Here is a 27898-nt window from a genome sequence, read left to right on the forward strand (position 1 = left end):
GGAAAATATTTGTCAGCAATAGAATTTCTGAGATTCAACAAATTACCACAAATGTTGATCGGCATTACGTCAAATCTTCTGATAATCCAACAGATGTATCGGTTAGATCTTGTTCACCAAGTAAGTTAATTGACATGTCACTTTGGTCCTTACTGGTTTACACAAACTGCTGCCCATTGGCCAAAAGACATTGATATTACATTCAATAACTGTAATATAAGTGCTGAATGTCTAATAGAAAACTGCAGACATATTGTACCATCATTTGTATCTACTGTTGTATTCGATTACACAGAACAATTTTCGTTAGTACATACTTTAAATCGCACTTAGTTTTTGTTTCAGATTTATTCATAATGCCAAATCAAAACAATCCGAACTAATTTCTAGTCCATTAACTACTATGTAACCAAACCACACTCTTACCTTTTTTATTCAACAATCACAACACATACATTTAGTGATGAATTAAATAACCTTAAAAACAATCAAACTCTTTGTAAACAAAGCAGACTTATTTCACTTGATTCATTTCTGGATAATTCAGGCTTACTACACTTAGGTGGCAGACTGCATCACTCTTTTACATTACCAAGTGAAACATCCTATTGTTTTACATCCTAAAACTAACATCACAAAACTAATTATTAATGCTGAACACTTGTGATTCTTGCATGCGGTCAATTTATTCATTATTCATTTAGACAGAAATATTGGATAATAAACGACAAGAAAGCTATTTCCTCCATCATTCGTAAATGTATGATATGCTTTCAATATAATGCAAAAACCCAAGTACAACAGCTTGGTCGGCTAATGTCTTCCAGAGTTATTCCTTCCCCACCATTTTCTACTTGTGCAGTTGACTAGGCGGTCCAATTATGATTCGTCTTGGCGGGCAAAGGTCTAAAACACCTGGGCAAATCTTATACAGCACATTTTATATGTCCCACCACTAAGGCTATTCATTTAGTTTCTGATCTGAATTCACAGTCGTTCATTTACAGCAACACCATTTATTGCAAAAGCGTTTTCCACCGTGTAATCTTTGTGTTGGAGACTTAGTATTAGTTACTAATGAAAATTCTCCACCCATCCAATGGAAACATGGAATTGGCACGCGGGTTAATCCGGGCCCTGATAATCTTGTAAAAGTTCTTGATTTGCAAACAGCTAACGGTCCATTAAGAAGACTTATTCATAAATTATACCTGTTACCAAGCACATGATTAATTCAAATAATATATATATATATATATTTATTTTTTTTGATCAATTTAAATATTTCATACACTTGTTTTCTTTAATTTCATTTGATTGTATTTTTATAAAATGTATGTGAACACACTTATACATATTGTTTTTAATTACTCAATTGTATTATTATTTTAATAATATATAAATGTTATTGTCCATATATGTAATTAAAGTTTTTGTTATTCGTTCAAATAATTCATTATAAATTGTACCTTTTATGCAACTTATTTTTAATTGTAAAAAAATCATATGATTCATGTTATCATTTATAATAATTTAATTCATATATCTTATGATTTTTAGCAAGCAGTATATATAGACTTAGGTTTCATTCATGAGGATTTTTAAAATGTAAAGATCTTCAGCTTCTTTTGCATGTACTAGGCTCCTGATGATTCAGCCGCTCCATACACAGTATGTAAGCAAGTTCCTCACTTCATTCAGTCCTATTCTAGTCTTCAAACAGACTTATTATAAGTTTAATTAAGACTTATTATAAGACTAATTATAAGTCTCTAAAGATTCATGAAGTCTTATTTCACTCATTATATTTATTAATACAATAAACTTACAAAGATTTACAAGTTATTAATGTTACACACATAAACGATATTTACAATTACAATAAATAATTGTAATCACAAGAAGTCAAGAATTAATTTATTAAAAGAATCAGCACCACTTTTCAACAAAGGTGTACAAATGTTTAGTAGAATAAAAAGCTTTTGTTCCTTTAGAATAAATAAAAGAGTACCTCATATCACACTTATATAAAAGGAATAAATGACCCTCACATTGAAGAGGAAACACCGAAATTAAATTTAAAACTGTTTGAAGAAAGAAAGCAAATGCACTTAGAATGAGAAAATATTGGGAAGAAAGGAAAAAGAAACATCAGAAAAATAAATTAACTACAAACTTATCATGGATCTACATGACTGAAATTAATTTAAAAAACTTTTCATTGCAATTAAGGAATAAAGGCTACAAAAATGATTCTTTTATTGTAAAAGTGGTTGAAATGTGGAGCTTCAAAAGTTGATCATGCTTCTAAAATTTCCAACAATCTAAGCTGAGAAAATTATTCTTGATTTTATTTATCTCAAAATAAATATATTTATTGTAATAATGAAGAATTGTAATAAATTATGATGATGTGTAGGCACAATGAAAAAAATACTGAAAATGATACTGTTTTCATTGTTATATGAGTTACACAGTTATTTGTGAAATAGAGATAAGTTCCAGAATAATATTTGTTTTTTAATACATTTATAACACTCGCTTGACTTGTTTCCCCCGTAGATTTTAAAAAACGCATCAAAAATGGCGGCAGTTTAAGATTGTTTTACATCTCGCCACGAGATAACGCGTTAAATACATCACGTGACGTGCTTGTTTATTGTTAGCGTCGTTTTCAACCGTATCGTTAACGGCCGTTTACTCAATTTGTTAGTGTACATTAATTTGTTAGTCCAAATAATCTTACTTAAATGTTTTCTATGATAAATAATTTGATAGGTCTACTGATTAATTTTTGCAAAATACCGAAGTAAATAAATGAAATGAATAATGAAATACTATTTTCCGCCGTGGTCCTTTACTACAAGTAAGTAATGACGTATAATTTTCTTTATTGTTTTTAATATGAATGTGTTTTTGAACCCCGTTACTTATTTACGATTGTTAATTCATACTAATTGTGTTATCTAGATAATATAAAACTATATTTTAAGACGTTATGTTTGTAGTTAATTTTGACGTATCTTTTATCCGAAACTTTTATACTGTTTTAATATTATTTTTTGGCTCGTGAACAAAATTACTTTTTATTATTCGTGCTTTCTGTTAGTTCTAACTTCCATGGTAATTAATATTATTATTATTAATATTTCAAAAATATAGTTAAAAGAAGAGACAGACTTATAGGCCACATATTAAGGCATCACAGAATAGTCGCTTTAATATTAGAGGGTCAGGTAGAAGGAAAAAATTGTGCAGGCAGGCCACGTTTGGAATATGTAAAACAAATTTTAGGAATCTAGGATGTAGGGGGTATACCGAAATGAAACTACTAGCACTAGATGGGGAATCTTGGAGAGCTGCGTCAAACCAATCAAATAACTGAAAAAAAAAAAAATTTACATATCAGATCAGAACACATGTAATGGTTTATAATTCTCCACTGTCTTTTGGCAGGTAATTCCCTCATTTTTAGAATATTGTTTTTTAACTGCCATAATCCACACATTTATTTTTTCTTAGGCCAATCCCCAGCAGTGCAATCTATAATTGAATTTTGAATGAACTAAAAACAAAGTAGATCTGGCAAAGAACATCTAGTGGAAAAAAACTTCCTTATATGATAAAATTGTTTTAATTCATATAAATAAATATTTCTTCAAACTCTGTATATGCAAATCCCATAGATTTGTCATTACCATCAAGCCAAGTATTTAATAAAAATTATATATTTGATTTTTAAAGCATTATGAGCTAATTTATTGACAAAACTATAAGCCAAAATTATCCAAATCACTGTGCATTATGGTTTGCAAACTATCAAGATAGGTTAAGTAGAGAATATAATATAGTAGAGAATATAATATCATCTGAAAAAGATGTAGCTTTACTATAAAATTTATGCAAAAGTAGGACATTAATAGAAATTATAGAGTAGATCCAAGAACCATATTCATTAAAAATATTAGCAATTTTACCATATCAGAAACAACATTTATATATATTTTATATTTAATAGTAGGCATAGAAGTACAATGGTTTTTTAATTCAGTGATTCTTTGCAGGTAATTCCCTCGTATTTTTAAAATGTTGTTTTTTAGCTTCCATAATCCATACATCTATCTTGTTCTTAAACTTAATGATTCAGTCTTAATTTTGTGGTTGTGAGAATTTTTATGCCATATTTTATACTATCCATCTCTCTCTCTGAGAAATTGTAGTGCACAACCCGATTTTATCCATGGCTTAAAATAAATAAACAGGTTTATTTTAAAATAACAGATTTTGATTGATTAATATACCCTAATATAATATGTAAAAAGTTATTAAATTGAAAATTAGCATCGTCATCAAGAATTTCCCTCCAGTCATGTCCATATAAATATGATCTTAATTTACCTTAATCCTAACCTCTTTAAAATCCTTTATGAATTACTTTGAGCTCCATCCTTAGAAATAACTATAGCAAAAGCCCTATTATCCTTAAAATGTACCAGAATGACAGCACTAGAAACATTGTGTTTATATAAAATTGATTTATAGAAAACGTGATCAATACAGGATGGCCTATCATCATCAGTACCTCTATTATCAATTTTAACTAAGGAGTTGTACTCATTCATACCAAATATTTTTAGATAATGCTTACAAATACTGTTTATTCTTTAATTAATATTTATGTCTCCTACTAAAAAAAAAGATATTTTGGAATCATAGGAAGGTATTCAAGGTATTCAAATAGTTTGCTTATTCCAGCTACAGACATCCAAGAACATAAAATGCTGTTTAAACAATTTTTTTTCTTTCAGAATGTATCCCAGCCAGTTAGCTTTCTTATTTTTTTTCTGATTAAGCTTCTATTCTTGTAAAATCTTATTATTATCTCTTCATTTTTCAGTACAATTATAATTTTCAGTAATTGAGATAAAAAGTTGGATGTAGTGGGTGAGAAAGTCAGAGTTGGCTGATGTGAGATTTAGAATAGGCTTTATGAATGTGAAGGTAGAAGGAAAATCTTGGTTAAATATTTAATTTAAGAAAATTTTAATATCTGGAAAACCATGAAAAATATAATTTACCAACAAACATAATAAACATTGCTAAAGAGAAATATAAATCTCAAGTCATTCACCCAGGAAATTTGACCAAGAGGTTAAGAGTAAATAAAGGTGTCAGATTGCACTGAGTACTATCATTTTAAATATTTCTGATGGTAATTGATAATTTGTCAAGGTAGGGAATTGAAGATAAAAAAGTGGTAGGATTCATTCAAGAAAATTTATGATCCTGACTTTGCTCATGAGATATGTACACTGCCACCTCATAATTTTGTTAATATGACAGACAAAATAAATCAATTTAGAATAGGATTCCAGCTAGTACAGCTACCATATCATTAATTGAAGATATATCAAAATCTTTGTGTATAAATTATGCACAAAGAGATTCTGTCATAGTTACCTGATTGAAAATAATACATCACAGTAAATTATTACTCCATTGTTTTTATTAATTGCAAATAATTGTCATCAGTTATCAAAAATTAAAGTTTTTAATGTTTGTGAATGATATACACATTTTTGAACTGAATGACTACATTATGTTTTGAGAACATGCAGATTGTGTATTTAATTGGTGAATTTAAAGTGATCTAGTGAAGAAGAAAATTATTCTCTTCTTCAATCATTAAAAGGAATCCTCCTTACCATAGCTGTACGACTAATAACAATGATCTAACCCATGTTGATAATGCAAGAGATTTTGGATTTTGAAATTTATTTCATTATTCATTTACAGATGTCTAGGCCTCAATAGAAGGAGGGGTCAATTTTTAAAAGGGAATATACATTAGTATCCTTTTATAACAACCCCTCTGTATACAAATTGTGATTGTATATAGCTCTGAGATTTAGAATCCATGTCATGATCAAGGCACTGCCTTACAATGTGTCCAACATTGGTCTCAAATTTGCTTCAAACATTGACTCCAATGTTTATCATTGTACACTCTGCTCACCATGTGAGCAGAGTGTACAATTCAGAAAAAAAATTTTGGTATGAACTAATGTGATAAAACGAAAAAACAGTAACATGAGATAAGTATAGGAATGGTACACACACTAAAGAAATTGCCAGTAAAAATGGTAAAGTGTTATAGGAAGAGGGAAAGATATTTGAAAGGTGGAATAAGTGTATAAAGTAACAACATTGCTCAAAAGGAAGCCAAATGATCTTATAAAGGCTGGAATAAAATTAAAAATTGAAGTAGGACCAGCAAAACCAAAATTGGAAGTTTTATCAGCATTAACTTAAGAATTAAATAGGATTTCAGAAGATAACAAAATTATGTAATGGGATCTACAACGATGGGATGTAGTCAGATTTTCTTAAAACAATCATGATTACATAGGATGCTGTACCGTTTCAATATTCCATTATTGTAAAAATAATTAAGTATTTCATTGTACTGAGGTAACCTTAAAAGAAAGGAACTAGTTATTTTAAACGTCATATGCCCATTGTTATAAATCGTATGGTCGGTTATTATAAATCGCGGTAATTTTTTACCGCATTCTACTGGATATTTTTTGAAAACAAAATACGTGTTTATTCAGGTTATGTATGTTTACGTTGCGTCTAAAGTTTGGTCTGTTTATGAGACTATTATTTTATGTAAAAGTTTCATTTATTAGTATATTTTATTGTATTAGTTGTGTGCGCTTTTTAAATGGTGATATTTATAATACAGCAATTACAAAACAGATTTGTGATATGTTATCGGTCATAAATTCATCCAATCATTCTGATTTGGAAAGTAGGTATTAATATTTTTGCTTTAGAACTGTTTTTAATACTATCATTACAATGCATTAGATCTAATCCAACATTACTACTAATAGAAATACACATATATAGTATCATAAACTGGCTTACCTGAAATGTTATTTAGCCATAAATTTGTTGTACTAATTATTGGTTTCTGTTACGAAATTTTTTTTTTAACCAAAAATTGCCTTATTCCTATTTACCTTACCCATTTGTTTATTTTGACAGCAATATTTGCAAACGGTCATAATGTATCAGTCATATTGGGGCACAGAATACTTTACTACCACAGAAATGAGAAAGTTTCTAAAAAATAAATTATTTAATGTTTTAGTGGCATGCACATTGTTTCATTAGTACTGAAATTAATACAGTATATTGCAAAACTCCTCCGTATTCTAAGAAGTTATAAAACATGCTTTATCATCATAAAATCATTCTACTTTCTGTTTGATAAAGATGCAGAATCCGCGTGAAAAAAATTCTTAATCTTGGTGAGGTTGACTGCCCTGATGATCTCTTATGTTTCTTAACATTCTTCAGAACTTTTGCCGATCGCTTCCTTGCTCCCTCTTCTGATTCTTCACTTGCATATATTCTCCATGTACCTTCAATATTTCTGTATAATGCAGTTTTCTATCTTCTAAAGAAGTTGTTCCCTCTAAGTTTACTGTTTTGTTTGATTCCTGCTGCTTAACTTATATCTTAATTACCTTCTTTCTTATCATATTTACTTCCTTATTGCACTCTTCCGTAACAAAAATCCAGATTCCCTGATTTTTTGTATACTCGTGAAAATAACATCACAATTTGCCTTATAAAAATAATCACCCTATATTTTTTATATAATTTAAATTATCCACAGACACTTGAACTGAAGTGGGTGGTTGAATAGATGTAAGGTATACTATATCCACTAAAAGTCTAAGAAAGAAAACAATTGATTCCACGTGTAATTTTCATCATTTCATAATGTTCTTGTTTAGTTTCCACTGTGATTTGAGAAATATTGAAAAAACTTCTGTCAAATCGTATTATAATATTATGATAACTATTTCAATTGAATTTCACTTTTTTTTTTTTTGTCTTCAGTCATTTGACTGGTTTGATGCAGCTCTCCAAGATTCCCTATCTAGTGCTAGTCGTTTCATTTCAGTATACCCTCTACATCCTACATCCCCAAAAATTTGTTTTACATACTCCAAACGTGGCCTAACTACACAGTTTTTCCCTAATACCTGTCCTTCCAATATTAAAGCGACTATTCCAGGATGCCTTAGTATCTGGCCTATAAGTCTGCCTCTTCTTTTAACTATATTTTTCCAAATGCTTCTTTCTTCATCTATTTGCCGCAATACCTGTCACTTTATCCACCCATCTGATTTTTAACATTCTCAGATAACCCGATTGTCCAAGTTTCACTTCCATATAAAGCGACACTCCAAACATACACTTTCAAAAATCTTTTCCTGAGATTTAAATTAATTTTTGATGTAAACAAATTATATTTCTTACTGAAGGCTCGTTTCGCTTGTGCTATTCGGCATATTATATCGCTCCTGCTTCGTCCATCTTTAGTAATTTTACTTCCCAAATAACAAAATTCTTCTACCTCCATAATCTTTTCTCCTCCTATTTTCACATTCAGTGGTCCAACTTTGTTATTTCTACTACATTTCATTACTTTTGTTTTGTTCTTGTTTATTTTCATGCGATAGTTCTTGCGTAGGACTTCATCTATGCCGTTCATTGTTTCTTCTAAATCCTTTTTACTCTCGGCTAGAATTACTATATCATCAGCAAATCGTAGCATCTTTATCTTTTCACCTTGTACTGTTACTCCGAATCTAAATTGTTCTTTAACATCATTAACTACTAGTTCCATGTAAAGATTAAAAAGTAACGGAGATAGGGAACATCCTTGTCGGACTACCTTTCTTATTAGGGCTTCTTTCTTATGTTCTTCAATTGTTATTGTTGCTGTTTGGTTCCTGTACATGTTAGCAATTGTTCTTCTATCTCTGTATTTGAACCCTAATTTTTTTAAAATGCTGAACATTTTATTCCAATCTACGTTATCGAAAGCCTTTTCTAGGTCTATAAACGCCAAGTATGTTGGTTTGTTTTTCTTTAATCTTCCTTCTACTATTAATCTGAGGCCTAAAATTGCTTCCCTTGTCCCTATACTTTTCCTGAAACCAAATTGGTCTTCTCCTAACACTTCTTCCACTCTCCTCTCAATTCTTCTGTATAAAATTCTAGTTAAGATTTTTGATGCATGACTAGTTAAACTAATTGTTCTATATTCTTAACATTTATCTGCCCCTGCTTTCCTTGGTATCATAACTATAACACTTTTTTTGAAGTCTGACGGAAATTCCCCTTTTTCATAACTATTACACACCAGTTTGTATAATCTATCAATCGCTTCCTCACCTGCACTGCGCAGTAATTCGACAGGTATTCCGTCTATTCCAGGAGCCTTTCTGCCATTTAAATCTTTTAATGCTCTCTTAAATTCAGATCTCAGTATTGTTTCTCCCATTTCATCCTCCTCAACTTCCTCTTCTTCCTCTATAACACCATTTTCTAATTCATTTCCTCCGTATAACTCTTCAATATATTCCACCCATCTATCAACTTTACCTTTCGTATTATATATTGGTGTACCATCTTTGTTTAACACATTATTAGATTTTAATTTATGTACCCCAAAATTTTCCTTAACTTTCCTGTATGCTCCGTCTATTTTACCAATGTTCATTTCTCTTTCCACTTCTGAACACTTTTCTTTAATCCACTCTTCTTTCGCCAGATTGCACTTCCTATTTATAGCATTTCTTAATTGCCGATAGTTCCTTTTACTTTCTTCATCATTAGCATTCTTATATTTTCTACGTTCATCCATCAGCTGCAATATATCGTCTGAAACCCAAGGTTTTCTACCAGTTCTCTTTATTCCGCCTAAGTTTGCTTCTGGTTAAAAAGGAAATTTAAGAATTTCCTTTTTAACATTCTTCCATTCTTCTTCTACATTTTCTACCTTATCTTTTTTACTCAGACCCCTTGCGATGTCCTCCTCAAAAATCTTCTTTACCTCCTCTTCCTCAAGCTTCTCTAAATTCCACCGATTCATCTGACAACTTTTCTTCAGGTTTTTAAACCCCAATCTACATTTCATTATCACCAAATTATGGTCGCTATCAATGTCTGCTCCAGGGTAAGTTTTGCAGTCAACGAGTTGATTTCTAAATCTTTGCTTAACCATGATATAATCTATCTGATACCTTGCAGTATCGCCTGGCTTTTTGCAAGTGTATATTCTTCTATTATGATTTTTAAATTGGGTGTTGGCAATTACTAAATTATACTTCGTGCAAAACTCTATAAGTCGGTCCCCTCTTTCATTCCTTTTGCCCAGCCCGTATTCACCCACTATATTTCCTTCCTTGCCTTTTCCAATGCTTGCATTCCAATCTCCAACTATTATTAAATTTTCATCTCCTTTTACGTGTTTAATTGCTTCATCAATCTCTTCGTATACACACTCTACCTCATCATCATCATGGGCGCTTGTAGGCATATAAACGTTAACAATCGTTGTCGGTTTAGGTTTTGATTTTATCCTTACTACAATGATTCTATCGCTATGCTTTTTGAAATACTCCACTCTCCTCCCTATCTTCTTGTTCATCACGAAACCTACTCCTGCCTGCCCATTATTTGACGCTGAGGTTATTACTCTAAAATCACCTGACCAAAAGTCGCCTTCCTCTTCCCACCGAACCTCACTAATTCCTACTATATCCACATTCACCCTATCCATTTCCCTTTTTAAATTTTCTAGCCTACCAACCTTTTTTAAGCTTCTAACATTCCACGCTCCGACTCGTAGAATGTTATTTTTTAATTTTCTGGTGACTCCTTCCTTAGTAGTCCCCACCCGGAGATCCGAACGGGGGACTATTTTACCTCCGAAATATTTTACCAAGGAAGGCGCCTCCATTATTGTTATGTGAAAATGCAGAGAGCCACATTTTCTTGGAAAAAAGGCAGCTGTAGTTTTCCATTGCTTTCAGCTGCGCAGTACTCAGAGGACTGAGTGATGTTGATACGGCCGTTTAAGTCATTGTGACTCACGCCCCTAACAACTACTGAAAGAGCTGCTGCCCTCTTTCAGGAATCATTCCTTAGTCTGGCTCTCAACAGATACCTCTCCGATATGGTTGCACCTTCGGTCCAGCTACTCTGTATCCCTGAGCACTCAAGCCCCCTCACCAACGGCAAGGTCTCATGATTCATAGAGGAGGTGAATTTCACTGTGTTATTATTTTTATGACATATTATAGGTTTCTGTGGTGAATTCATGTCGGGAATATCATATGTTTTCAGGAGCATAAGGCTTTATTGCGAATGCTTGAATCACTTTGGTTTGCAGGATGTAGAAATAATATGTGAATTGATAAAAACCCCCCCCTACTTTTTATACCAGGATGAGCATAGGCTCTTAGGTATTTAACTTTCTTCTTTATTAAAATGAAATTTACATGCATTCTTTCCTGAAGTAGTTTAAATTATAAACTGTGCCTCCATAGGTTCCTGCATATGTGATATGAGTTGCAGTTTTTCACGTGATTTCATGCATCTATTCATATACAAGGGTTTTTGAATGCTAAGTTAACCGTAATATTTGGGTAAATGGAGCAAGATTTTATTTAAATAAAGTTTTGAGAAAAATCCATTCAAAATATTTTTCATCAATCATTTTGGATAAAAATTTATCTATTTTGCGTTGATGGCTTGCAAATTTTTGAAGCAAGTTTTAAAATATACATACACCGTACATAATCGATTAAAATATCTATAATACAGCATTACAGCAATTTAAATTGTTTCTTGAAGGAAATGTTGGAATGCCCAATTAATTTCAATGAATTTCAGAGGGATAAATAAAAGCTGGATGCTTTTTTTGGTAATTAATTTTTAAAAAAGAGTATAGTGATATTTGGAATATGGTACAACTTATCTTAATGTTATCTTATGGACAAGCAACTGTAGAATGAAGCTATTCAGATTTAAAACGATTATTGTGGCAAATCTGAAGGAAGAAAGTTTAATTCCATCGAGTATCATTTATGATGTATTCAGAGAAAGAAATTGTGATTATGTTTTAAGTAAAGCACCTTAGGTTAGCGTTCATTGTTTACATGACCAGAAGAAATAAAAAAACTGAAGATGAAAAAACAGATTCAAGAAAAAAATACAAACGCTAAAAAAGAAAAATCTGCAATGGAAAAATCATTAGGAATTTTGAACAAGGAAGCTGATGCAATCATGGCATTAGGAGCTGAAAAGAGAGTTAAAATCAAAAGAAAGAAAGAGATAACAAAATCAAATGGTTATAGGAAAAAGTCTGCTGAAACAGCTGATGAAATGGAGAATAAGTTAAGTGCAAAATTTATCAAACTTTCTAAAAACATTTGAGAACAATCCGTATAAGCAATACAAACATTAGTGTGTGGTTATTTTTTTACCATCTTTTCAAGAAAAGTACGGTATTACTTTCAGTTACATGGTGGTAGTGAGAGCTGAAAATGAATTTTCTTTACGTTTTGAATCATTAGGAATACGAAAATATCATTCATTTAAATTGGGGTTTCATATATATGTATAGTCCTAATTTTGTGGTTTTAACATTTTGAAAACTATTGATCAGTTTTATTGAAATTTAGATTTGATGTACTGTATCTGAAATTTTACATATGAAAATTCGATGAAGAATTCAAGTTGTTCTTGAGTTATGCTCAATTTGAGGTCAAAAAAGATTGAGATTATGTTGACTGTGTAGCGGTGTGTTTCTAATTTATGCTTATACAGTTAGTCACAGTGGTGAGTGAGTGAAACTTGATGCTTGTATGTATGGTCTATTAGTTTATTAAACTTATGTAATGCGTTGTACTCTAAAAATCAGTACTTTCCGACTACAAAATAGTGCGGGTGTCAGAAACAAAAAGTCAGTCTTCTTGCATAGAACTGTGCCAGTCTTTTTATTTATTTTTGTTTGTTTATGACTGCTATAGGCCACATACTAAGGCCTCCTGGAATAGTCGCTTTAATATTGGAAGGACAGGTAGAAGGGAAAAATTGTGTAGGCAGGCCACGTTTGGAATATGTAAAACAAATTGTTAGGGAGGTAGGATATAGAGGGTATACTGAAATGAAACGACTAGCACTAGATAGGGAATCTTGGAGAGCTGCATCAAACCAGTCAAATGACTGAAGACAAAAAAAAAATGACTGCTGTTAAAAAAAACCAAAGAGCTTTCATGGAATATTTGATGAAGCTGAAGCATTTTTTAAAACTTCTTTTTTAAATTAAAATCAGTTTCATTAAAGATGTCCATCGTGTGATTAAAATGTATAAAAATATTGCTCAATTTTTTTTACATAAGAATTTAAACAAAAGTATTTAGTAAGATAATAGAAGCCTATCATTTAGATTTGATAATCCTTTTATAAATGAGCAGAACTGTGTTGTTTAATTTTATCATTTCACTTTTAAAATTTTTTTTTTCCTGTAGATAATCAACTTTTTATTTCTTGCATACATCTTTCATTCCAAGTCACATAACTTCTTTAGTAATTAAGTCGCTGTCTACTCTCTAATCTTTCTTTCCAGCACAATATATAGAGCCTACTTTTTTGTCAATTCTGCTGTCCAAACTTACATTTTTCCATATTTATCTTTATTCTCAGCTCTTTCCCCGCTTTTACAGTAACTAGAGTTTATGATGAGAGTTAGTTAATTATCAGCTAGTTAATTAGCAGTTTAAGATAAGAATTATAATTACTCTCCATTATAAAATGCAGTTCATTCCCTGCTAACAGTGAACATTTGTTATCTGCATATTTAATCTCCTTTATTCTTTCTCCTTCCTTTCTCTTTCTTTTTTGATGACATACATCCGTATTTCACTCTCTCCTAGTTCTTTTGTTTCATTAATTTCTAATCCAGATACCACTTACTATCGTGTGGACATTACGTATAATATTTTGAACATTTTCAAAAAAGCATTTGACAAATGAACCCAGATCAACCTGTCCAATGTTTTCGTCCGGTGAATACAACTGACATTTATGGTATCTGTTAAGAAATTAAGATTAGCGAAGAAGAGGAAGGGGATGAAGGAATGATTGGATTTGGAGTGTTATAGACATTAAGAAAAAGAGGATTTAGAAGAATGGAGATTATTCATTTGTAAAGTGTGTAATGAGTGACAAAGAAGTAAAATAATCACATATAACCTTGCTGATAAACAAACACTAAGAACAAAATGTTTTAATCACGTAATATAGGCCTATGTTTACTTTATTTTAAAAAAACTTAATTTTTGTTTGGTTTTTATTTTTTTTAGTTCTTTATATAATTCTCTGTATGACACTAATGCTGTTTCAAGATGTCTTTTAAAACTCATCGACTGCTCTAGAAAAGGGTCAGTTTCAGAAATTTTTGTTATTAGCTGCCTGGTTAGACAAAAAATTTTGTTTACAGATTTTAAGTTTAATAACTCAGTCATTACTTCTTCATTTTTGTCTTCATCTACCAGAGTAGGTAAAGGCTGTGTTATCAGCTCTTCGGAGAGCTCTTCCTTATCATAGTGTGTCAGCTCCTGAACATCTGAAACATCGATTTCATTGAAACCTTCACCTTAAATTTTATATGCTATTTGTACAATATTGTTCATAGTTTTATCAGCAGAGTTTTGTTTTTCAGTTTTCCCTTTTTTTTTAACAATGTTGGGCCACAGATTCTGCTATCATGCATTGATCGAGGCCGGTTTAATTTCATAAACTGATCAGTAAAAAGATATAATGTTACCCTGTAAGAGATAGAGATAAAGTTTGATTTTCATAAAACTGGTAAATGATTTTTACCTTTCCCTAAAAGGATTTAATGATTTGTAATCATGAAACAAGAGTTGGTTTCAGCATGAAGTCGCTACTAACATTGCAGCAAAACAGGTTCATGAAGGCATCTTCCAATGTAAGCCTGTTTCATCTCTGTTAAAAACTTGATCCGCTAAATAGTCTTTTGTTAATATGAGGTTATGCAGTTGTTCTGGAAGTGATTACGCTGCTTTGTGGTCAGTTAATGCTGTTTCTTCAGTTTTGCTAACATAGTGCTGAGAAAACTATTTCTTAAAGTTTACAAACAAGCCTTTACTAGCAGAAAACATAATTGCGCTAGTCCTACTTTCATTATCAGATTTAACAAAGTTGTACAAACGTTTTGCTTTTTCTCAAATAAGAAGTAAACTGAGAGATTCTGTTTTTTATGTTTGAATCTTTGATCCATAAATTCAAAGCTTTTTTGGTTTTTTCAATGTTTGTGTCATGACATACAAAAACAATCGTAACCAATTGAGAAAACCTACCGTTAAACTTGTCCTTACTTTTTCTTTATGTAGTGAACAATTGATTCATTAATGTTACATAGTCTTGCTACTGAAGCTATGCTTTCACTAGTTTTTAGTTTATCAAGAAAGTCAACCTCCCTAATTGAGGCTTAATATTTTTTGTCTTCTTTTCATTGATAAAATGAAAAGAAAAGACCAGAGACTTAGTAAAAAAAAAAAAAAAAAACCCATGACGTGTCTCAAATCTTACTAAAACCACACACAAACTGAATGTATCTGCTCAATACACAACTGCAACTTGCCGGTTGGTTCTATTAATATACATACTGAGCTTGAGAAAATGACATAAGTAGCTAGCACACCAACTGCTGCGATTTGCAAATGTCAGCATTGACACCAAGTTTGTTGATAGCGACAAAGCAGTTGCTGGCAATGCTTGTATTTTCTTTATCATCATAATCAGGTTCAGTTAAAATAAACATTTTCACAAAAATATACATATCATGTAGGCTTTGTGTAAATTTATTATCTTGTACTATTATTAAATAAATATTATGTTTATTATTTAATATATTATCCTGTAATGCTGATAACCTCTTCCCAAATACGGGTGAGAATATTGTTTTCAAATGGTAAAAGATAGTACAGTAATAACAAAGCATTTGTTAACAGCTGTACTAACTGTTAATTTATTTGCAGTTATACTAGTAAAATTCACCCAAAAAAATTGGATGAGGCAACTGCCAATAAGTAAAACTGCAAACAGTGAGGGATTATTTTACAGCAAATTTATTTAAACAATTAAAATATGTTGAAAATGTTACATTACTTAGTTTTAAAAAAATTGTGTTACCTGTTTAAAAATTATTTTGACTGTAGAAAATTGTATTGTACTTCATCATGTTTCTTCCTGTGACATTATTAAGATATCCTTTCGTTTAAGGATATCCTTTCTTTTGAAGATATAAAGTAGTTTTTTGTCAGTAAAAAGAAGCAAGCAAGACTTTCTTAGTACAAAAATATAATATTGATTTTATTATTAATTGTAAGTAAATTTTTAAATTATCTAGTTTAATAATAACTACTTTAAATATATTTTGTTTAGCTGCAAGAGATGAAGAGATCACTTTGAAGTCGTGATCAGCGTGCTGCTGAATTGCAAGTGGAAACAGCTTAAAGAACAAGCTGCTTGACAAAATGCAATTATTGCTTCATTACGCAAGAGAATAAAGGTGGGCTTACAGTGTAGATTATTTTTAATTCATATACAGATTGGTTAGGTAGAGTATTAGTTAAGGAATATTGATGGCTGAACAGGGTGGAGTTCTTTTATCTGTTAGGTAATTAATTGGTTGGGGTATTTAAGCTGGCCAGTTTTATTTCCACAGTTTCATAGGTGTTATTAATGAATGATAATGTAAAAAATATAGTTTTTTATGTTTATCATTTGGATTATTTTTTTAGTTTATTGTTTGTAAAAATGGATGTGCTCAGTCACCAAAAATAAAAGGCATAATGTTTGAGGGTGAATTGGAAAATCAGGATTATCGATAACATTGGATAATCTTAAATTATTATTGTTATTTTTATGTTTCTAGTTGGAAAATATTTACTCTAAAACCGTAGGAAAATTGGACAAAATATTTGCATCACAGCTGATATTAGATTAAAAACTTTGTTAATTGGATTTTTATTTTCTGTTATATTATGAATGTAAGGAGGTAAAAATGTATATCCTCAAAGAGAAAGTGTTGTGTAAGATTCATTCACACTTTTGAAAGAAATATAGTTATTAGTGAATTCAGAAAGAGCAAAGTTTGTTGAAATAAACAGTGGTACTGCTTTATAGAGGAAGTAAACGATATAAAATCAATTTGTGCCTCTTGTAAGGTTAATGTAGATATATTTATCTTATAATGGGAAAAAGTTCTGATCGAGTCCTATCTTGAACGGTTAAGAGTTATTTACTTGCACTCACGTAAATCAGGATTATATTTTAGGTGTTGATTTTACTATCAGAGAATCATAGAGAATTAGAAGTAAGCAGAGGAAGTGAGGAGTTGGTTAATGTGTGGAGAAGAGTGAGATCAAACAAGAGATAAATATAAAAATTTTAAAAACACGATTGCCAAGAAAATAACATTGCTCTTTAATATAGGATAATTAAAGAGAATGTGGGTGACAATTTTGTATATAATATAATTTATGTAAATATAAATATATATACATATTATTATACCCTATGACACTTTCCTGGGAAGCATGGAGCTTCATAAACCTTGGTTTATTATAAGAAGGTCCATGTTAATTTTAGCTCCAGATAATTTTAACAAGATAATTAATTTTAATTTTATTGTACTTACTACTTTTTTAAATTTTAGATATGACCAATTAATTAATTTTGGGAAGGTGTTTAACGAATATTGCATTACATGTTGTAAATGGTATGTTGATTTGCATTAAGTACTACACATCATTTTTGGTTAATGTGGGTAAGTATAATGATGGATTGATTTGTTATTTTCTAATGGGAAAGAAAACTCTGATGGGAGGATTTACCTATGGTAAATCCTCCCATCAGAGATTGAAGATTGAAGATCTCCGATCAGAGAAAAGAGATTGACCGTCAAAGAATTTTGAGGTTCAGTGTGATGCTGAACATTTTTTTGCCTTTTTTTCAGAGTGTGTTTATTACAGTATGACATGATTAGGGGCAAAGAAATTTTTGATATGTGTAATTCAAAGAAAATAATAAAAAAAATCGTTTTGCTATTTAAAAAAATATTTTTTATTTTGTTACTTAACTCGATTTCTTATGTTTAGAATTGGATTTCATATTCATCACTACAGCATTCATTTTCCTCCTGACATTATAATTATTCAATATTAAAGTTGTATGTTTATAAAATAAATTATTTTCAACTTTTTGTAAAAACAAAAAAGACTGCCACAATTTTAATAAAAAAAGATATGAAAATGACTTAAGACACTTTTTTACAATAGCTATCTGTAAAAATAACTAATAATACAGTGCTAGCAGCAGTACATTCCAATATGTTATAATAGTAATGTATTGTAAGGAGCCAATAAAAACTACTCTGATCAGCGTGAATTATTCTGTTGAAAGAATTGGAACCGTTCCCATTATATGGTTAACCTTGTGAATTGTATGTACTGTATTGACAATAGGTGACATTTGATTTGGGAGTTCTCTCCAGAATCAAAATTTTTCAGTCCTAATTTTTGTTCAGGTAGCAGATAGGTCACAGAAAGTGACAAAGGTCGCTTTGGAATGAGTTTTTGCGACTTAATTTATGTTATTCAACTTTAAATACATCTGTATAAGTAAAATATTAATATAAATTATACTGAGATGTGTTTAATCTATAATTTAAATACTATGAAAATATTAATTATTTTTGTTAATACTCTGTGATATGTTTATGTAAGTGAGTTTTGTCGTATTTAACTCTGGTAGTATTACAGCATTTGACTTTATTTTTTTTTACATTAACTCTACAAACTCTAAAATTATATAACTTGATGCTCCCTAAAGTATGTCTTCAATAACATTATTGATATATTTTTTTACACTATCCTTCTCATTTTCCTGCTGTTATTTTTGGTATTGTTGAAGTAATGAAGTAAAAAAAATTTATTTTTCATATTAAATTTATTTAATAAAAGTTAATTTAATTTATTTAAATTTATTATAAGTTACACTCCCATTAAGAAAGTCAATTTTAATTATTTATCATAATTTATATTTGCTGAATGTCTATTTAATACTCATGTGTAGAATTTGTAACGTGAAGTGAGGTGTGCATAATGTATGGAGACAGGAACTGGAGGAACGAGAGAGGTCATTGAGCAGGGCACATGGCAGATCAGAGAGATGGCACTTTCTACTTTACAGCGAGAAAGCCGGTATCAGGAAGAATGTAGCTGTGATTTAGAAAGAAAAATATCTCTATTGGAATTGGAATACAATGCTAAAGAACAAAGTAAAGAGGCTGCTCGTAAAGCAATGTCTTGATTTTGTTCGAAGATTGTCCTCTGCACTAGGTACAGAAGCTCCTCCTCATCCTACGGATCAAGATATATTGATCCATAAAGCTTCAGAACTTGTTCAGGTATATGCATTTTGTAATTACTTATTATAATTTGTTTTCAAGGCAAATTATATCTTTTTCTAATACAACATCATGTAGCTAAATGTTTACATTTATTTATCAGTCGTGCTTATTATTCGTTAGATACTTAACCAGAAGTAGGTTATTATACAGCTTTCTTAGCTCTCGTACTTCTTAAGGTTGATATTATCCTTAACATGCTTCTATCAGAAATTGATGGATAGGTAGTTATTATTTTTCATGGTATACACAAATTGAAAATGATTGAAAATTTTAGATAGAACTAGGTACTTACGTATTAACACCACCGCAGCTACAGCTTTATTTAAAAACAAAGTAGTCAATTTGATTTCAGTGGAAAATGGGCCGATATAGAGTTTAACATAAATTAATAAATATTTATTTTACAAATATAATTTAACCAAACTTAACCTACGGTCGCTAACCTTGACTAATTAACACCGTAATTTTTTGAGTATTAATTTAATAAATTCAGTAATTATTGCAATTTGATTATTTAAATAATAAATTAAATAAATACTCAAAAAATTACAGTGTTAATTAGTCAAGGTTAGCGAGCGTAGGTTAAGTTTGGTTAAATTATATTTATAAAATAAATAAATATAAATGACCATTTATATTCTGTTTTGAATCTGTTTCGGCCCATTTTCCACCGAAATCCAATTGACTACTTTGTTTTTAAATAAAGCTGTAGCTGCGGTGCCTTTAATACATAAGTACCCAGAACTAATATTGTTCATTATCTTATAATCATCAGTTTGAAACTGAAATGAAGTTTACTTATTTAACACATTGAAGCCCAGCAATCGTATCCATGTTCAGACCTGGTGGCCTGGGGGTTTTTAGGTAGATCTTTAAAATACGGATTGAATATAAGTACATTATATACCATTTTAAAGAGCAAATCATGAAGTTTATTTTAGTATATAAATTAAAAAAATTATACCACTCACCGTTTGTGTGAAAAAATAAAAATAAAAAAGTGAAAAAATTAAATTGTGACTGTGATAAGTTCGCTTTACTGCTTGTTTTTTCACTAATTTTACAAGATTGAAAACTAAAATAAAGTCACTACCCTGTCTCTAATTTATTACAAATTAAAAAACCTATAGTATTCACTTAATTATAACAGTAAATATGTACAAAAAGCAAATGTGAAATTAGTTTATATGTACTTGGCGTTGGTACGGCATAGTTTGAAACAGTCTGGAAGACACAGCGCTGTATCACAGTCAGAACACCACCGACCAATTTCTTGTCTTCCTGCTTTCCCAGTAGATGTTTTACTCTTTTCCGAACACACTTTACAAACCTGTGTTGGCTGAGCTTTTTTTTCTGTGGGAGAAATCCTGTCTGGAAAGTGACGTCCAGTGAGTATTTGAAGCAACAGACATAGGAATTGTTTTTTGAACAAGAGGTCCACCTTTATTGCCCAATTCTACTCCAAGTGACTCTATAAACTTTTCTAAATGTATTTTTTTCTCAAGCTTGGAGGTCGGGATTCACAATAAAGGAGAAATGAATTTGAAGCAGCCATCTTAAAAAAAAAAATGAAAGAACAGTTTTTTCCACCATTTCATTTGTTTCCTCTAGTAAGGATAATCGGCAATGATTTGGTCATTTCTATCGCTGGATTTATTTTTGTTACAGTCAATGATGACATCGGGTTTGGATTTTGTTATCTTACCTTCTTTTGAACAAACTTGAACATCCGTTCGAGTCATTTTGTGAGCTGATAACAACACTAAAACATCGCTTGTATCTTTCCACTTTAGACATAGAAGCTAAAAATCCAAATAAAGCTGGTGAAGTGTAAAATCTGTCCAGAAATACAGTATGCTCCTTGTCAAGATCTTTCCACTTTAGACATAGAAGCTAAAAATCCAAATAAAGCTGGTGAAGTGTAAAAGCTGCCCAGGAATACAGTATGCTCCTTGTCAAGATCTTTCCACTTTAGACATAGAAGCTAAAAATCCAAATAAAGCTGGTGAAGTGTAAAATCTGTCCAGGAATACAGTATGCTCCTTGTCAAGATACTGAGACAATGGTCTCTGGAATAGTGATGTAACTGAATTATCATCCCTTTTGACAGTATAAACTTCAAGCTGAAGAGCATATCTGGTTGATGAGTCACACACAATCTACAGCTTTATCCCATACTTGTCTGGTTTATTTTTATTATAAACCTGGAACCAAATTCTTCCTTGAAAACCACGCGTTCCTTCATCTACTGTCAAATTTTCATAAGGGGAAAGGCAACTCCTTTCCCCTTATGAAACTGTGAAAGCAATTGATCTAAGAATGGCCTTTGTTTGTACATCGGATCATTTTGTGTCGTTAAACACTGGCAGTGACAGCAGATTATCAATTATCAATAAATGACCTCCCTAAGTCTGTTTCACTTTGTTTATTGACAACTTTCTTTCTTTTAGATGGCCAAACATTTTTCACACTACTGACTAATTGCATCAGGTATCAAGATTTTCATTATTTAGGGTATCATTATTTTGATAGTAATCATTATCATCATCATCATCAGAGGAACTAATAGGCCTACCAGTTGGGAGTAGATTCATTATAATCAGGATCACAATCAGAATCATCTAACTCCTCTTCAGGCGCAGAATCAAAAATAGGTTCATCTAATTTTTAAAAACCAATTTGAATATTTGAATTGTTTTCCTGGCCATAACTAAAAGAATTTTCTACATCATAATCAAATTATTCTGAATCAGATTCCATGAGGACTTCATTTATTAAGCTGACAGTTTTTTTATCATTCTTTATAATAATATGAAACTAACAAAATTATACGACATCTGTCAATTTACACTAAAACAAAATAATAACAGAAAAATTGACTTACAGCAACAACAATAAAGTGTAAATGGAGTAGCAGCTACTAAACAAAAACATTTATAAAGTCAGTTGTCAGTAGTAAAACACAAAAGAAAATAAATAAAACACCCATAATTACAAAACATATGTAATTACAAGTGTCTTTGTTATTACAAAACAAAAATTATTAATTTTACAACCTTACTAAAAAACACAGTAAACACTGACGATAAATAAATAACACCAATATAAAGAAAAACCTTACTGTAGTAAACTGCCTGTAGTAAACACACCTCACAAATTAAACTCGATCGTAAACAACACTTACAACCTCAGTGTGCAACTAGTTTGTTTTTCTTCTATAATTTCAAAAATCCTCGCCAGAGCACAGTGATGACAGAGTGACTTGAATTAAACTATTCAGTGAATGGTTTACAAAACCTTAAGCACGAAAATAAGCCGCGGAAGCTTTTATATAGAACTAAATTTGACGGCTCAAAAGTTTTTGGCCATCATCTGTTAGGGTATTTCAGTCATCCCAAATGTTTTCAAGTTTCAGGTTCAATGTGTTAATATGACAAAATATAAATAATAAAAACTAAAAGAATAATAAATACAATGTTTATTTTTATTTTTTTTTAAATTAAGTCTTTTAAATTTTTTAAATTAGTATAAAAAAAAAAGTTTCACTCATATTCTTGAAGGAATATTATTCATATAGGCGTAAAACCAGTATTTGATTGTGATCATATGTAGTGCTCAATAAGTTACTTTGTATTGTAAATTTGAATGCGATTGCAATTTGTATTGTATGAAATTAAAAAAAAAAATTAATGTATGCACTTGAATTTACATTTTTCTTTGTGAATTAAAACTATCAGTCTATGAAGTGCTTTTACGGTAAAAGTGTATAATTATCTGTTTAGCCTGTGTTTTTTTTTCAAATTAGTGTTCTTTTTTTATTTTATTAACTGAAGTAAAATGATGGAAGTTACTCATTGTATCATTCTAATTTATTTCATTTAGGAAACACCATTGCTACGAACAAGATCTACTACTATGTCTGATACATTAGCTACAGTTAAAGTTGAGTTACGTAGTTGTAGAGACGCATTAGAAAGAGTATTAACTGATCGTGATAAACTTAAGAGGCAAGCTGCAGATCATATTTTAGAGATTGATCGACTGAGACAGGTTTGTGACTGTTTTCATCTGATTCAGAAATTTTATTTTTGTTTGAAAATGTGTGAATTTTTTATTTCTTAAAAAAATTAAAAAAGTTGTTTATGTCAAATCTTAATCATCATAATTGAAATTTTCATTTGTGGTTTTTAGAGAGGTTTTAGATTTATAAGAAGAAAAATGCATATTGTTTTTTTTTTATATTGATGCATGCATACATTGATAATATTTTATGTTAAATTAAAAACTTTTGATTGCTCAGGTTTTTTTTATTGTAGCTGCTGGTTGTACAGTTTCCCATCTAAAGGGAAGCGAATATTATTCAGTTTTTATTTTTTAAAAGAACCTGTTATTTGTCAGATTATTAATGTAGATCCATCAGGTTAGTCTTGTCATCGTAAATCAGCTGATTTCAAAGTCAAGAGTTCTAATGTTCAAATCCTAGGTCGTGGATACTGGGTCGTATTCTTTGATGGTTGGGTTTCAGTTAACCATACATCCCAGGAATGGTCGACCTGAGACTGTACAAGACTACACTTCATTTACATTCATACATATCATCTTCATTCATCCTCTGAAATAATACCTTACAGTGATTCTGGAGGCTAAACAGAAAAAAGAGAGAGACAGATTATTAATGTAGGCATTTTCTATGCAATTCCTCGTTGAGATGTTTTTGATGTTAGAAACTATAAAGCGATGCATTGTTTTATCTTGGACTCATAAATAATTATTAAATGATTACAAAAATTTACAAATGTTAAAAATGTACATATAATTACTTTTTAAGTCATTTTTGTCCAGTTTTTAATGTTTGTAAGAACTGTCTGGAATATTTTGATTCTACGTTTATTTTATATTCTTAATTTAACTATCCAAATTATGAATATCTTGGATTGAAATTTCTGTAACATTAGATTAATGTTAATTTCTTTAATTTAATTTCATTAATTTCTGAAAAGATTAATGTTACAGATTCACAGAATCTGTAACATTAATAAAGATTAATGTTACAAAAAAGTGTACCTTTTAAACATTTCTAAAATCTATATTGTTATAATTTAGAAATATTAGTATTCTTTATTCAGGTGAAACAGTATATTTTCTAATTATTGAGTTGGTTTGTCGTATAGGAAAAGGAGACATTAGAAATACAGCAGCGTGCTGCTGAAAGAGAGTTACAGGAATTAAGGGATAAATTAACAGCATTAAATCGTAGTTTGGGTTCAGCAACTGGAAATATTGCTGCTCAAGAAGCTACAATATCCACACTGAGAGGTATGCTTTACATTATTTAACTGTTTTTTTTTTTAAATAATATATATTTAAAGATTAAATCAGATTAATTTTTGAATTGCTGATTTATTAAATAGGTTTACAGTACAGGTCTGTGCTGCCAAAGCAGGTGTGTTTTTACCCGTTACAACCCGGGCAAAATACACTTTCTTGTTTCATAATCTTCTCTACCTGTTCACTACCCTAGTCACATCATCTTTATGTTTATTAGTTTCCTTATGCATTTGCATTAAAAGCAAATCTTTTCAGTTCATTCTTAGCCCGACAGCAGTTGATCCTGTGGATAAAAATGATCTTTTCTGTAACTTCAGCGATAATTTTTTATTTAGAATGATTGAATACCCAGTTACCCAGTCTTCCCTTCTTCCTTTTGTTTATTAATCGGTATAAATTAAAATAATCACTTGTTAATCTTAGATTTTTGTTCTCATTTCACTTCACTTGATCCAATTATGTGCATTCTGTTCATTTTATGAATTAGATCATTGCATGTTTACAAAGAGAATTCAATTTAGATTTAGTACAAATTGTTAAAGAATAAAATTCAGATGTTAATAAATAATTTATTTTTGAAAATTTTTGTTTAAGATAATCGGTGACTGATGTTTCTTAGCGTATAGAGTCATTGAAAGATAAAATAGCTGCACTAAACTCACAGTTAAATAGACAGTTGGAATTAACAGATTCAGCCAATAGTATAATAAGAACTCTGGAAGATGATAAGGCTTGTATTGAATCAAAGTTACATAAATTGGAGGTTGATTTGAGTTCATGTGAAATTACAAAAGAAAATTTGAGATGAGATTAATCAATTGTGAGTAAATAATTAATTTTTTGTTTAACTCTGTTAAAAAAAAAAAAAAAATAAAAAATTTTTTGTGGATTTGTTGTATGTATTTGATTTATGGCTAAAAGAATTTTAGTATTATACTCAGTAATTTTTCTTTTGGTGAAAACATTTGTGTTTAAACAATTTTGTTCAGCTTTTATATATACACACTAGCATTTATATAAAATTATCATTGTATTGTAATTTCTTCAGAACAACAGTTTGGTCAGTATGGACCTGAAATTTTGAGTAATCTAAGATTGTGGGTTTCAAAACAGTTGGCCTCCATCTTAAAAATATTACTTATTGCTGGTTACCCGTAATTCATACAGGGAATACAGGTACAGGTATTTTGCTTGCTCGGTTCTTAGCATTACCTGACAAACACACTAGGAAATGGCTATACTTTGTTTTTCAATTTAATCTTTTAATTACTTTTTAATGTTTTAATTATTTTTATTTTATGTTTTTTATTCAAGTAACTGAAGGCAGGTACAACTAGTCGGTATGCACGTACAGAAACAGCGGATGTGTTGGTTGAGCCACCATGCTGTACACTATCACACCCCTTAAAAAATTGAAAATAAAAAAACCCAAAAATGGTATTTAAATATTTATCTGAAGAGTATTCGCAAGCCCATTATTTTCACAAGATGTCATGAAAATAATGTAAGTAATTCATATAGAAACATATGTAAGAAACAGAATTTTTAGGCCGTAAATTAATAGAGCAGAATTAGCGGTTCATTCTGGTTTTTGATCTGAAAAATCTAATAAAATAGGTCCCAGAACCATATGTGCAGTAGTTTTTGAGAAATATAGGGTGAAAACCAATAAATTGGGGATAAAAAACCTAGTTTTTTATGTTTGTTGTGTAATAATTTTGTTAGTGTTAGTTAAGGGGTAATTGAAATTCATACAAAATCTTTCACTAGCTGTAATTTGCCAGCAAAACATTTTAAGACATAGGTTGTTATAAATTATTTTCATGAGTAAATAGGTTGTGAAAGTCCTGAGAGAACTTTATGATACACTTGCATATATAACATATGTTAATTACTGTGTCTTGGTGTGTTATATTTCATATAATATTAAATATATATATTTATATACATCTTAACAGTAGAAAACTTTTCAGTAAATTAATTTTATTGTGGTTATAAAAATTTGAAATGCAACTATAAAATTAAACATGTTAGTGTCCTGGCATGGTTGATGCATGGTTCATAAAATTAATTGTTCAAGTTTACTATTTTACTCTTCCATAACTGTACTTACCTTCCCTTCTACTGCAGAGCTTACTTATTTATTTATTTTTTTTAATTTTACAGTAACTGATGATTTACCATTTTAAATCTACAACCTATATGAGGTACCGGTGAAGAATGAGCTTCAGTTAGAATTCTCCAGTAAACTGTCCAGTAAATTATAAAGAAAGAACTTAACCCTAGATAGTCCAAGGTGTTTCTGTAATGCGCAGGTCAAAGGGGAAGTCAAAAAATATTTACACTTATTCATATACTTTTTACCACATGTTTATTTTAATTAAGAAGTTTAATATTTACAGATCTGTTATAAAATATGATTTTTTTTTGTAAAACAAAATAATTTTCTAGATTACATCTTGAATACTAAATTTTCTTAAAAAATAAATGTTCTTTTATCATCAGTAGATTTAAAAATTTTTTACTAAACTACTCGCACTCTTCTGGTTCATTTTTACATTCAAAACTAGTGTTTGATTTTTCAGAATGTTTTTATGTATGTGTATATACTGCACTTTGCACAAGTAATAGTTATTTTACTCGTTTTTCTTTCTTTGAAGAAACTTCACTACAGCAGGTATAGCATTGATCTTTCCATGACTCGGTTATTTGCTTTCTTGAAGAGTTTGTTGTTATCTTATAACTTAAAATGTTTTCTACTGCTGTGATTATTGGTTTTTGTACTTTAAATTAGGTTTTATAAGCTGTAATCCAAGTTTCTGTAAAAAGATTCTTCTTTTATTTTTGTTACTTTTATTCCATTCTGGATAGTTTTGAATGTATATTGAAAAAACATTTATACATATAATGTTAATTAGAGTATAAAAAACATAAAGTGGCCACCTTCTAGTACTCCTTTTTGTCATGTACTCCATTACCATTTGATCGATTGAATCCATAGCGCCTTTTGTAGATTGTAAAATATCAGACGATTGTTTATATCAGACGTAATTTTTCCTTTGCAGATTAATATCATTATTTTAGTAGACAAGAAGATTAGGCTGTTTTTAGGCTTTTCGTTGGTTATATGCGATAGTGAGATCACAGGAGCCTGTTAGATTCTAGATCTGTGAATGCAGAAATATTTAATTG

The 27898-nt window shown here is 30.2% G+C and overlaps 1 protein-coding gene across 2 annotated transcripts; it reads left to right on the forward strand.

The window, feature by feature from the left end:
• Nucleotides 1-6629: 6629 nt before the first annotated feature.
• LOC142329003 (uncharacterized) lies at nt 6630-27092 on the forward strand. 2 transcript variants are annotated; one of them, XR_012757401.1, is made up of 7 exons: nt 6630-6814; nt 16348-16474; nt 19042-19375; nt 23261-23428; nt 24550-24694; nt 25301-25526; nt 26873-27092. XR_012757401.1 is itself a non-coding variant. In XM_075373242.1 (6 exons), the coding sequence occupies exons 3-6, from the start codon at nt 19232-19234 to the stop codon at nt 25309-25311; spliced, it is 468 nt and encodes a 155-aa protein (XP_075229357.1). In that variant the 5' UTR covers nt 6630-6814; nt 16348-16474; nt 19042-19231; the 3' UTR covers nt 25312-25582. The 2 variants fall into 2 exon arrangements, 1 of the variants encoding a protein (XP_075229357.1); XM_075373242.1 differs by lacking the exon at nt 26873-27092 and having other exon boundaries at nt 25301-25582.
• Nucleotides 27093-27898: the final 806 nt, after the last annotated feature.

Source organism: Lycorma delicatula, chromosome 8 (genome assembly GCF_047948215.1).
Source record: "Lycorma delicatula isolate Av1 chromosome 8, ASM4794821v1, whole genome shotgun sequence".
Classification (NCBI taxonomy): domain Eukaryota; kingdom Metazoa; phylum Arthropoda; class Insecta; order Hemiptera; family Fulgoridae; genus Lycorma; species Lycorma delicatula.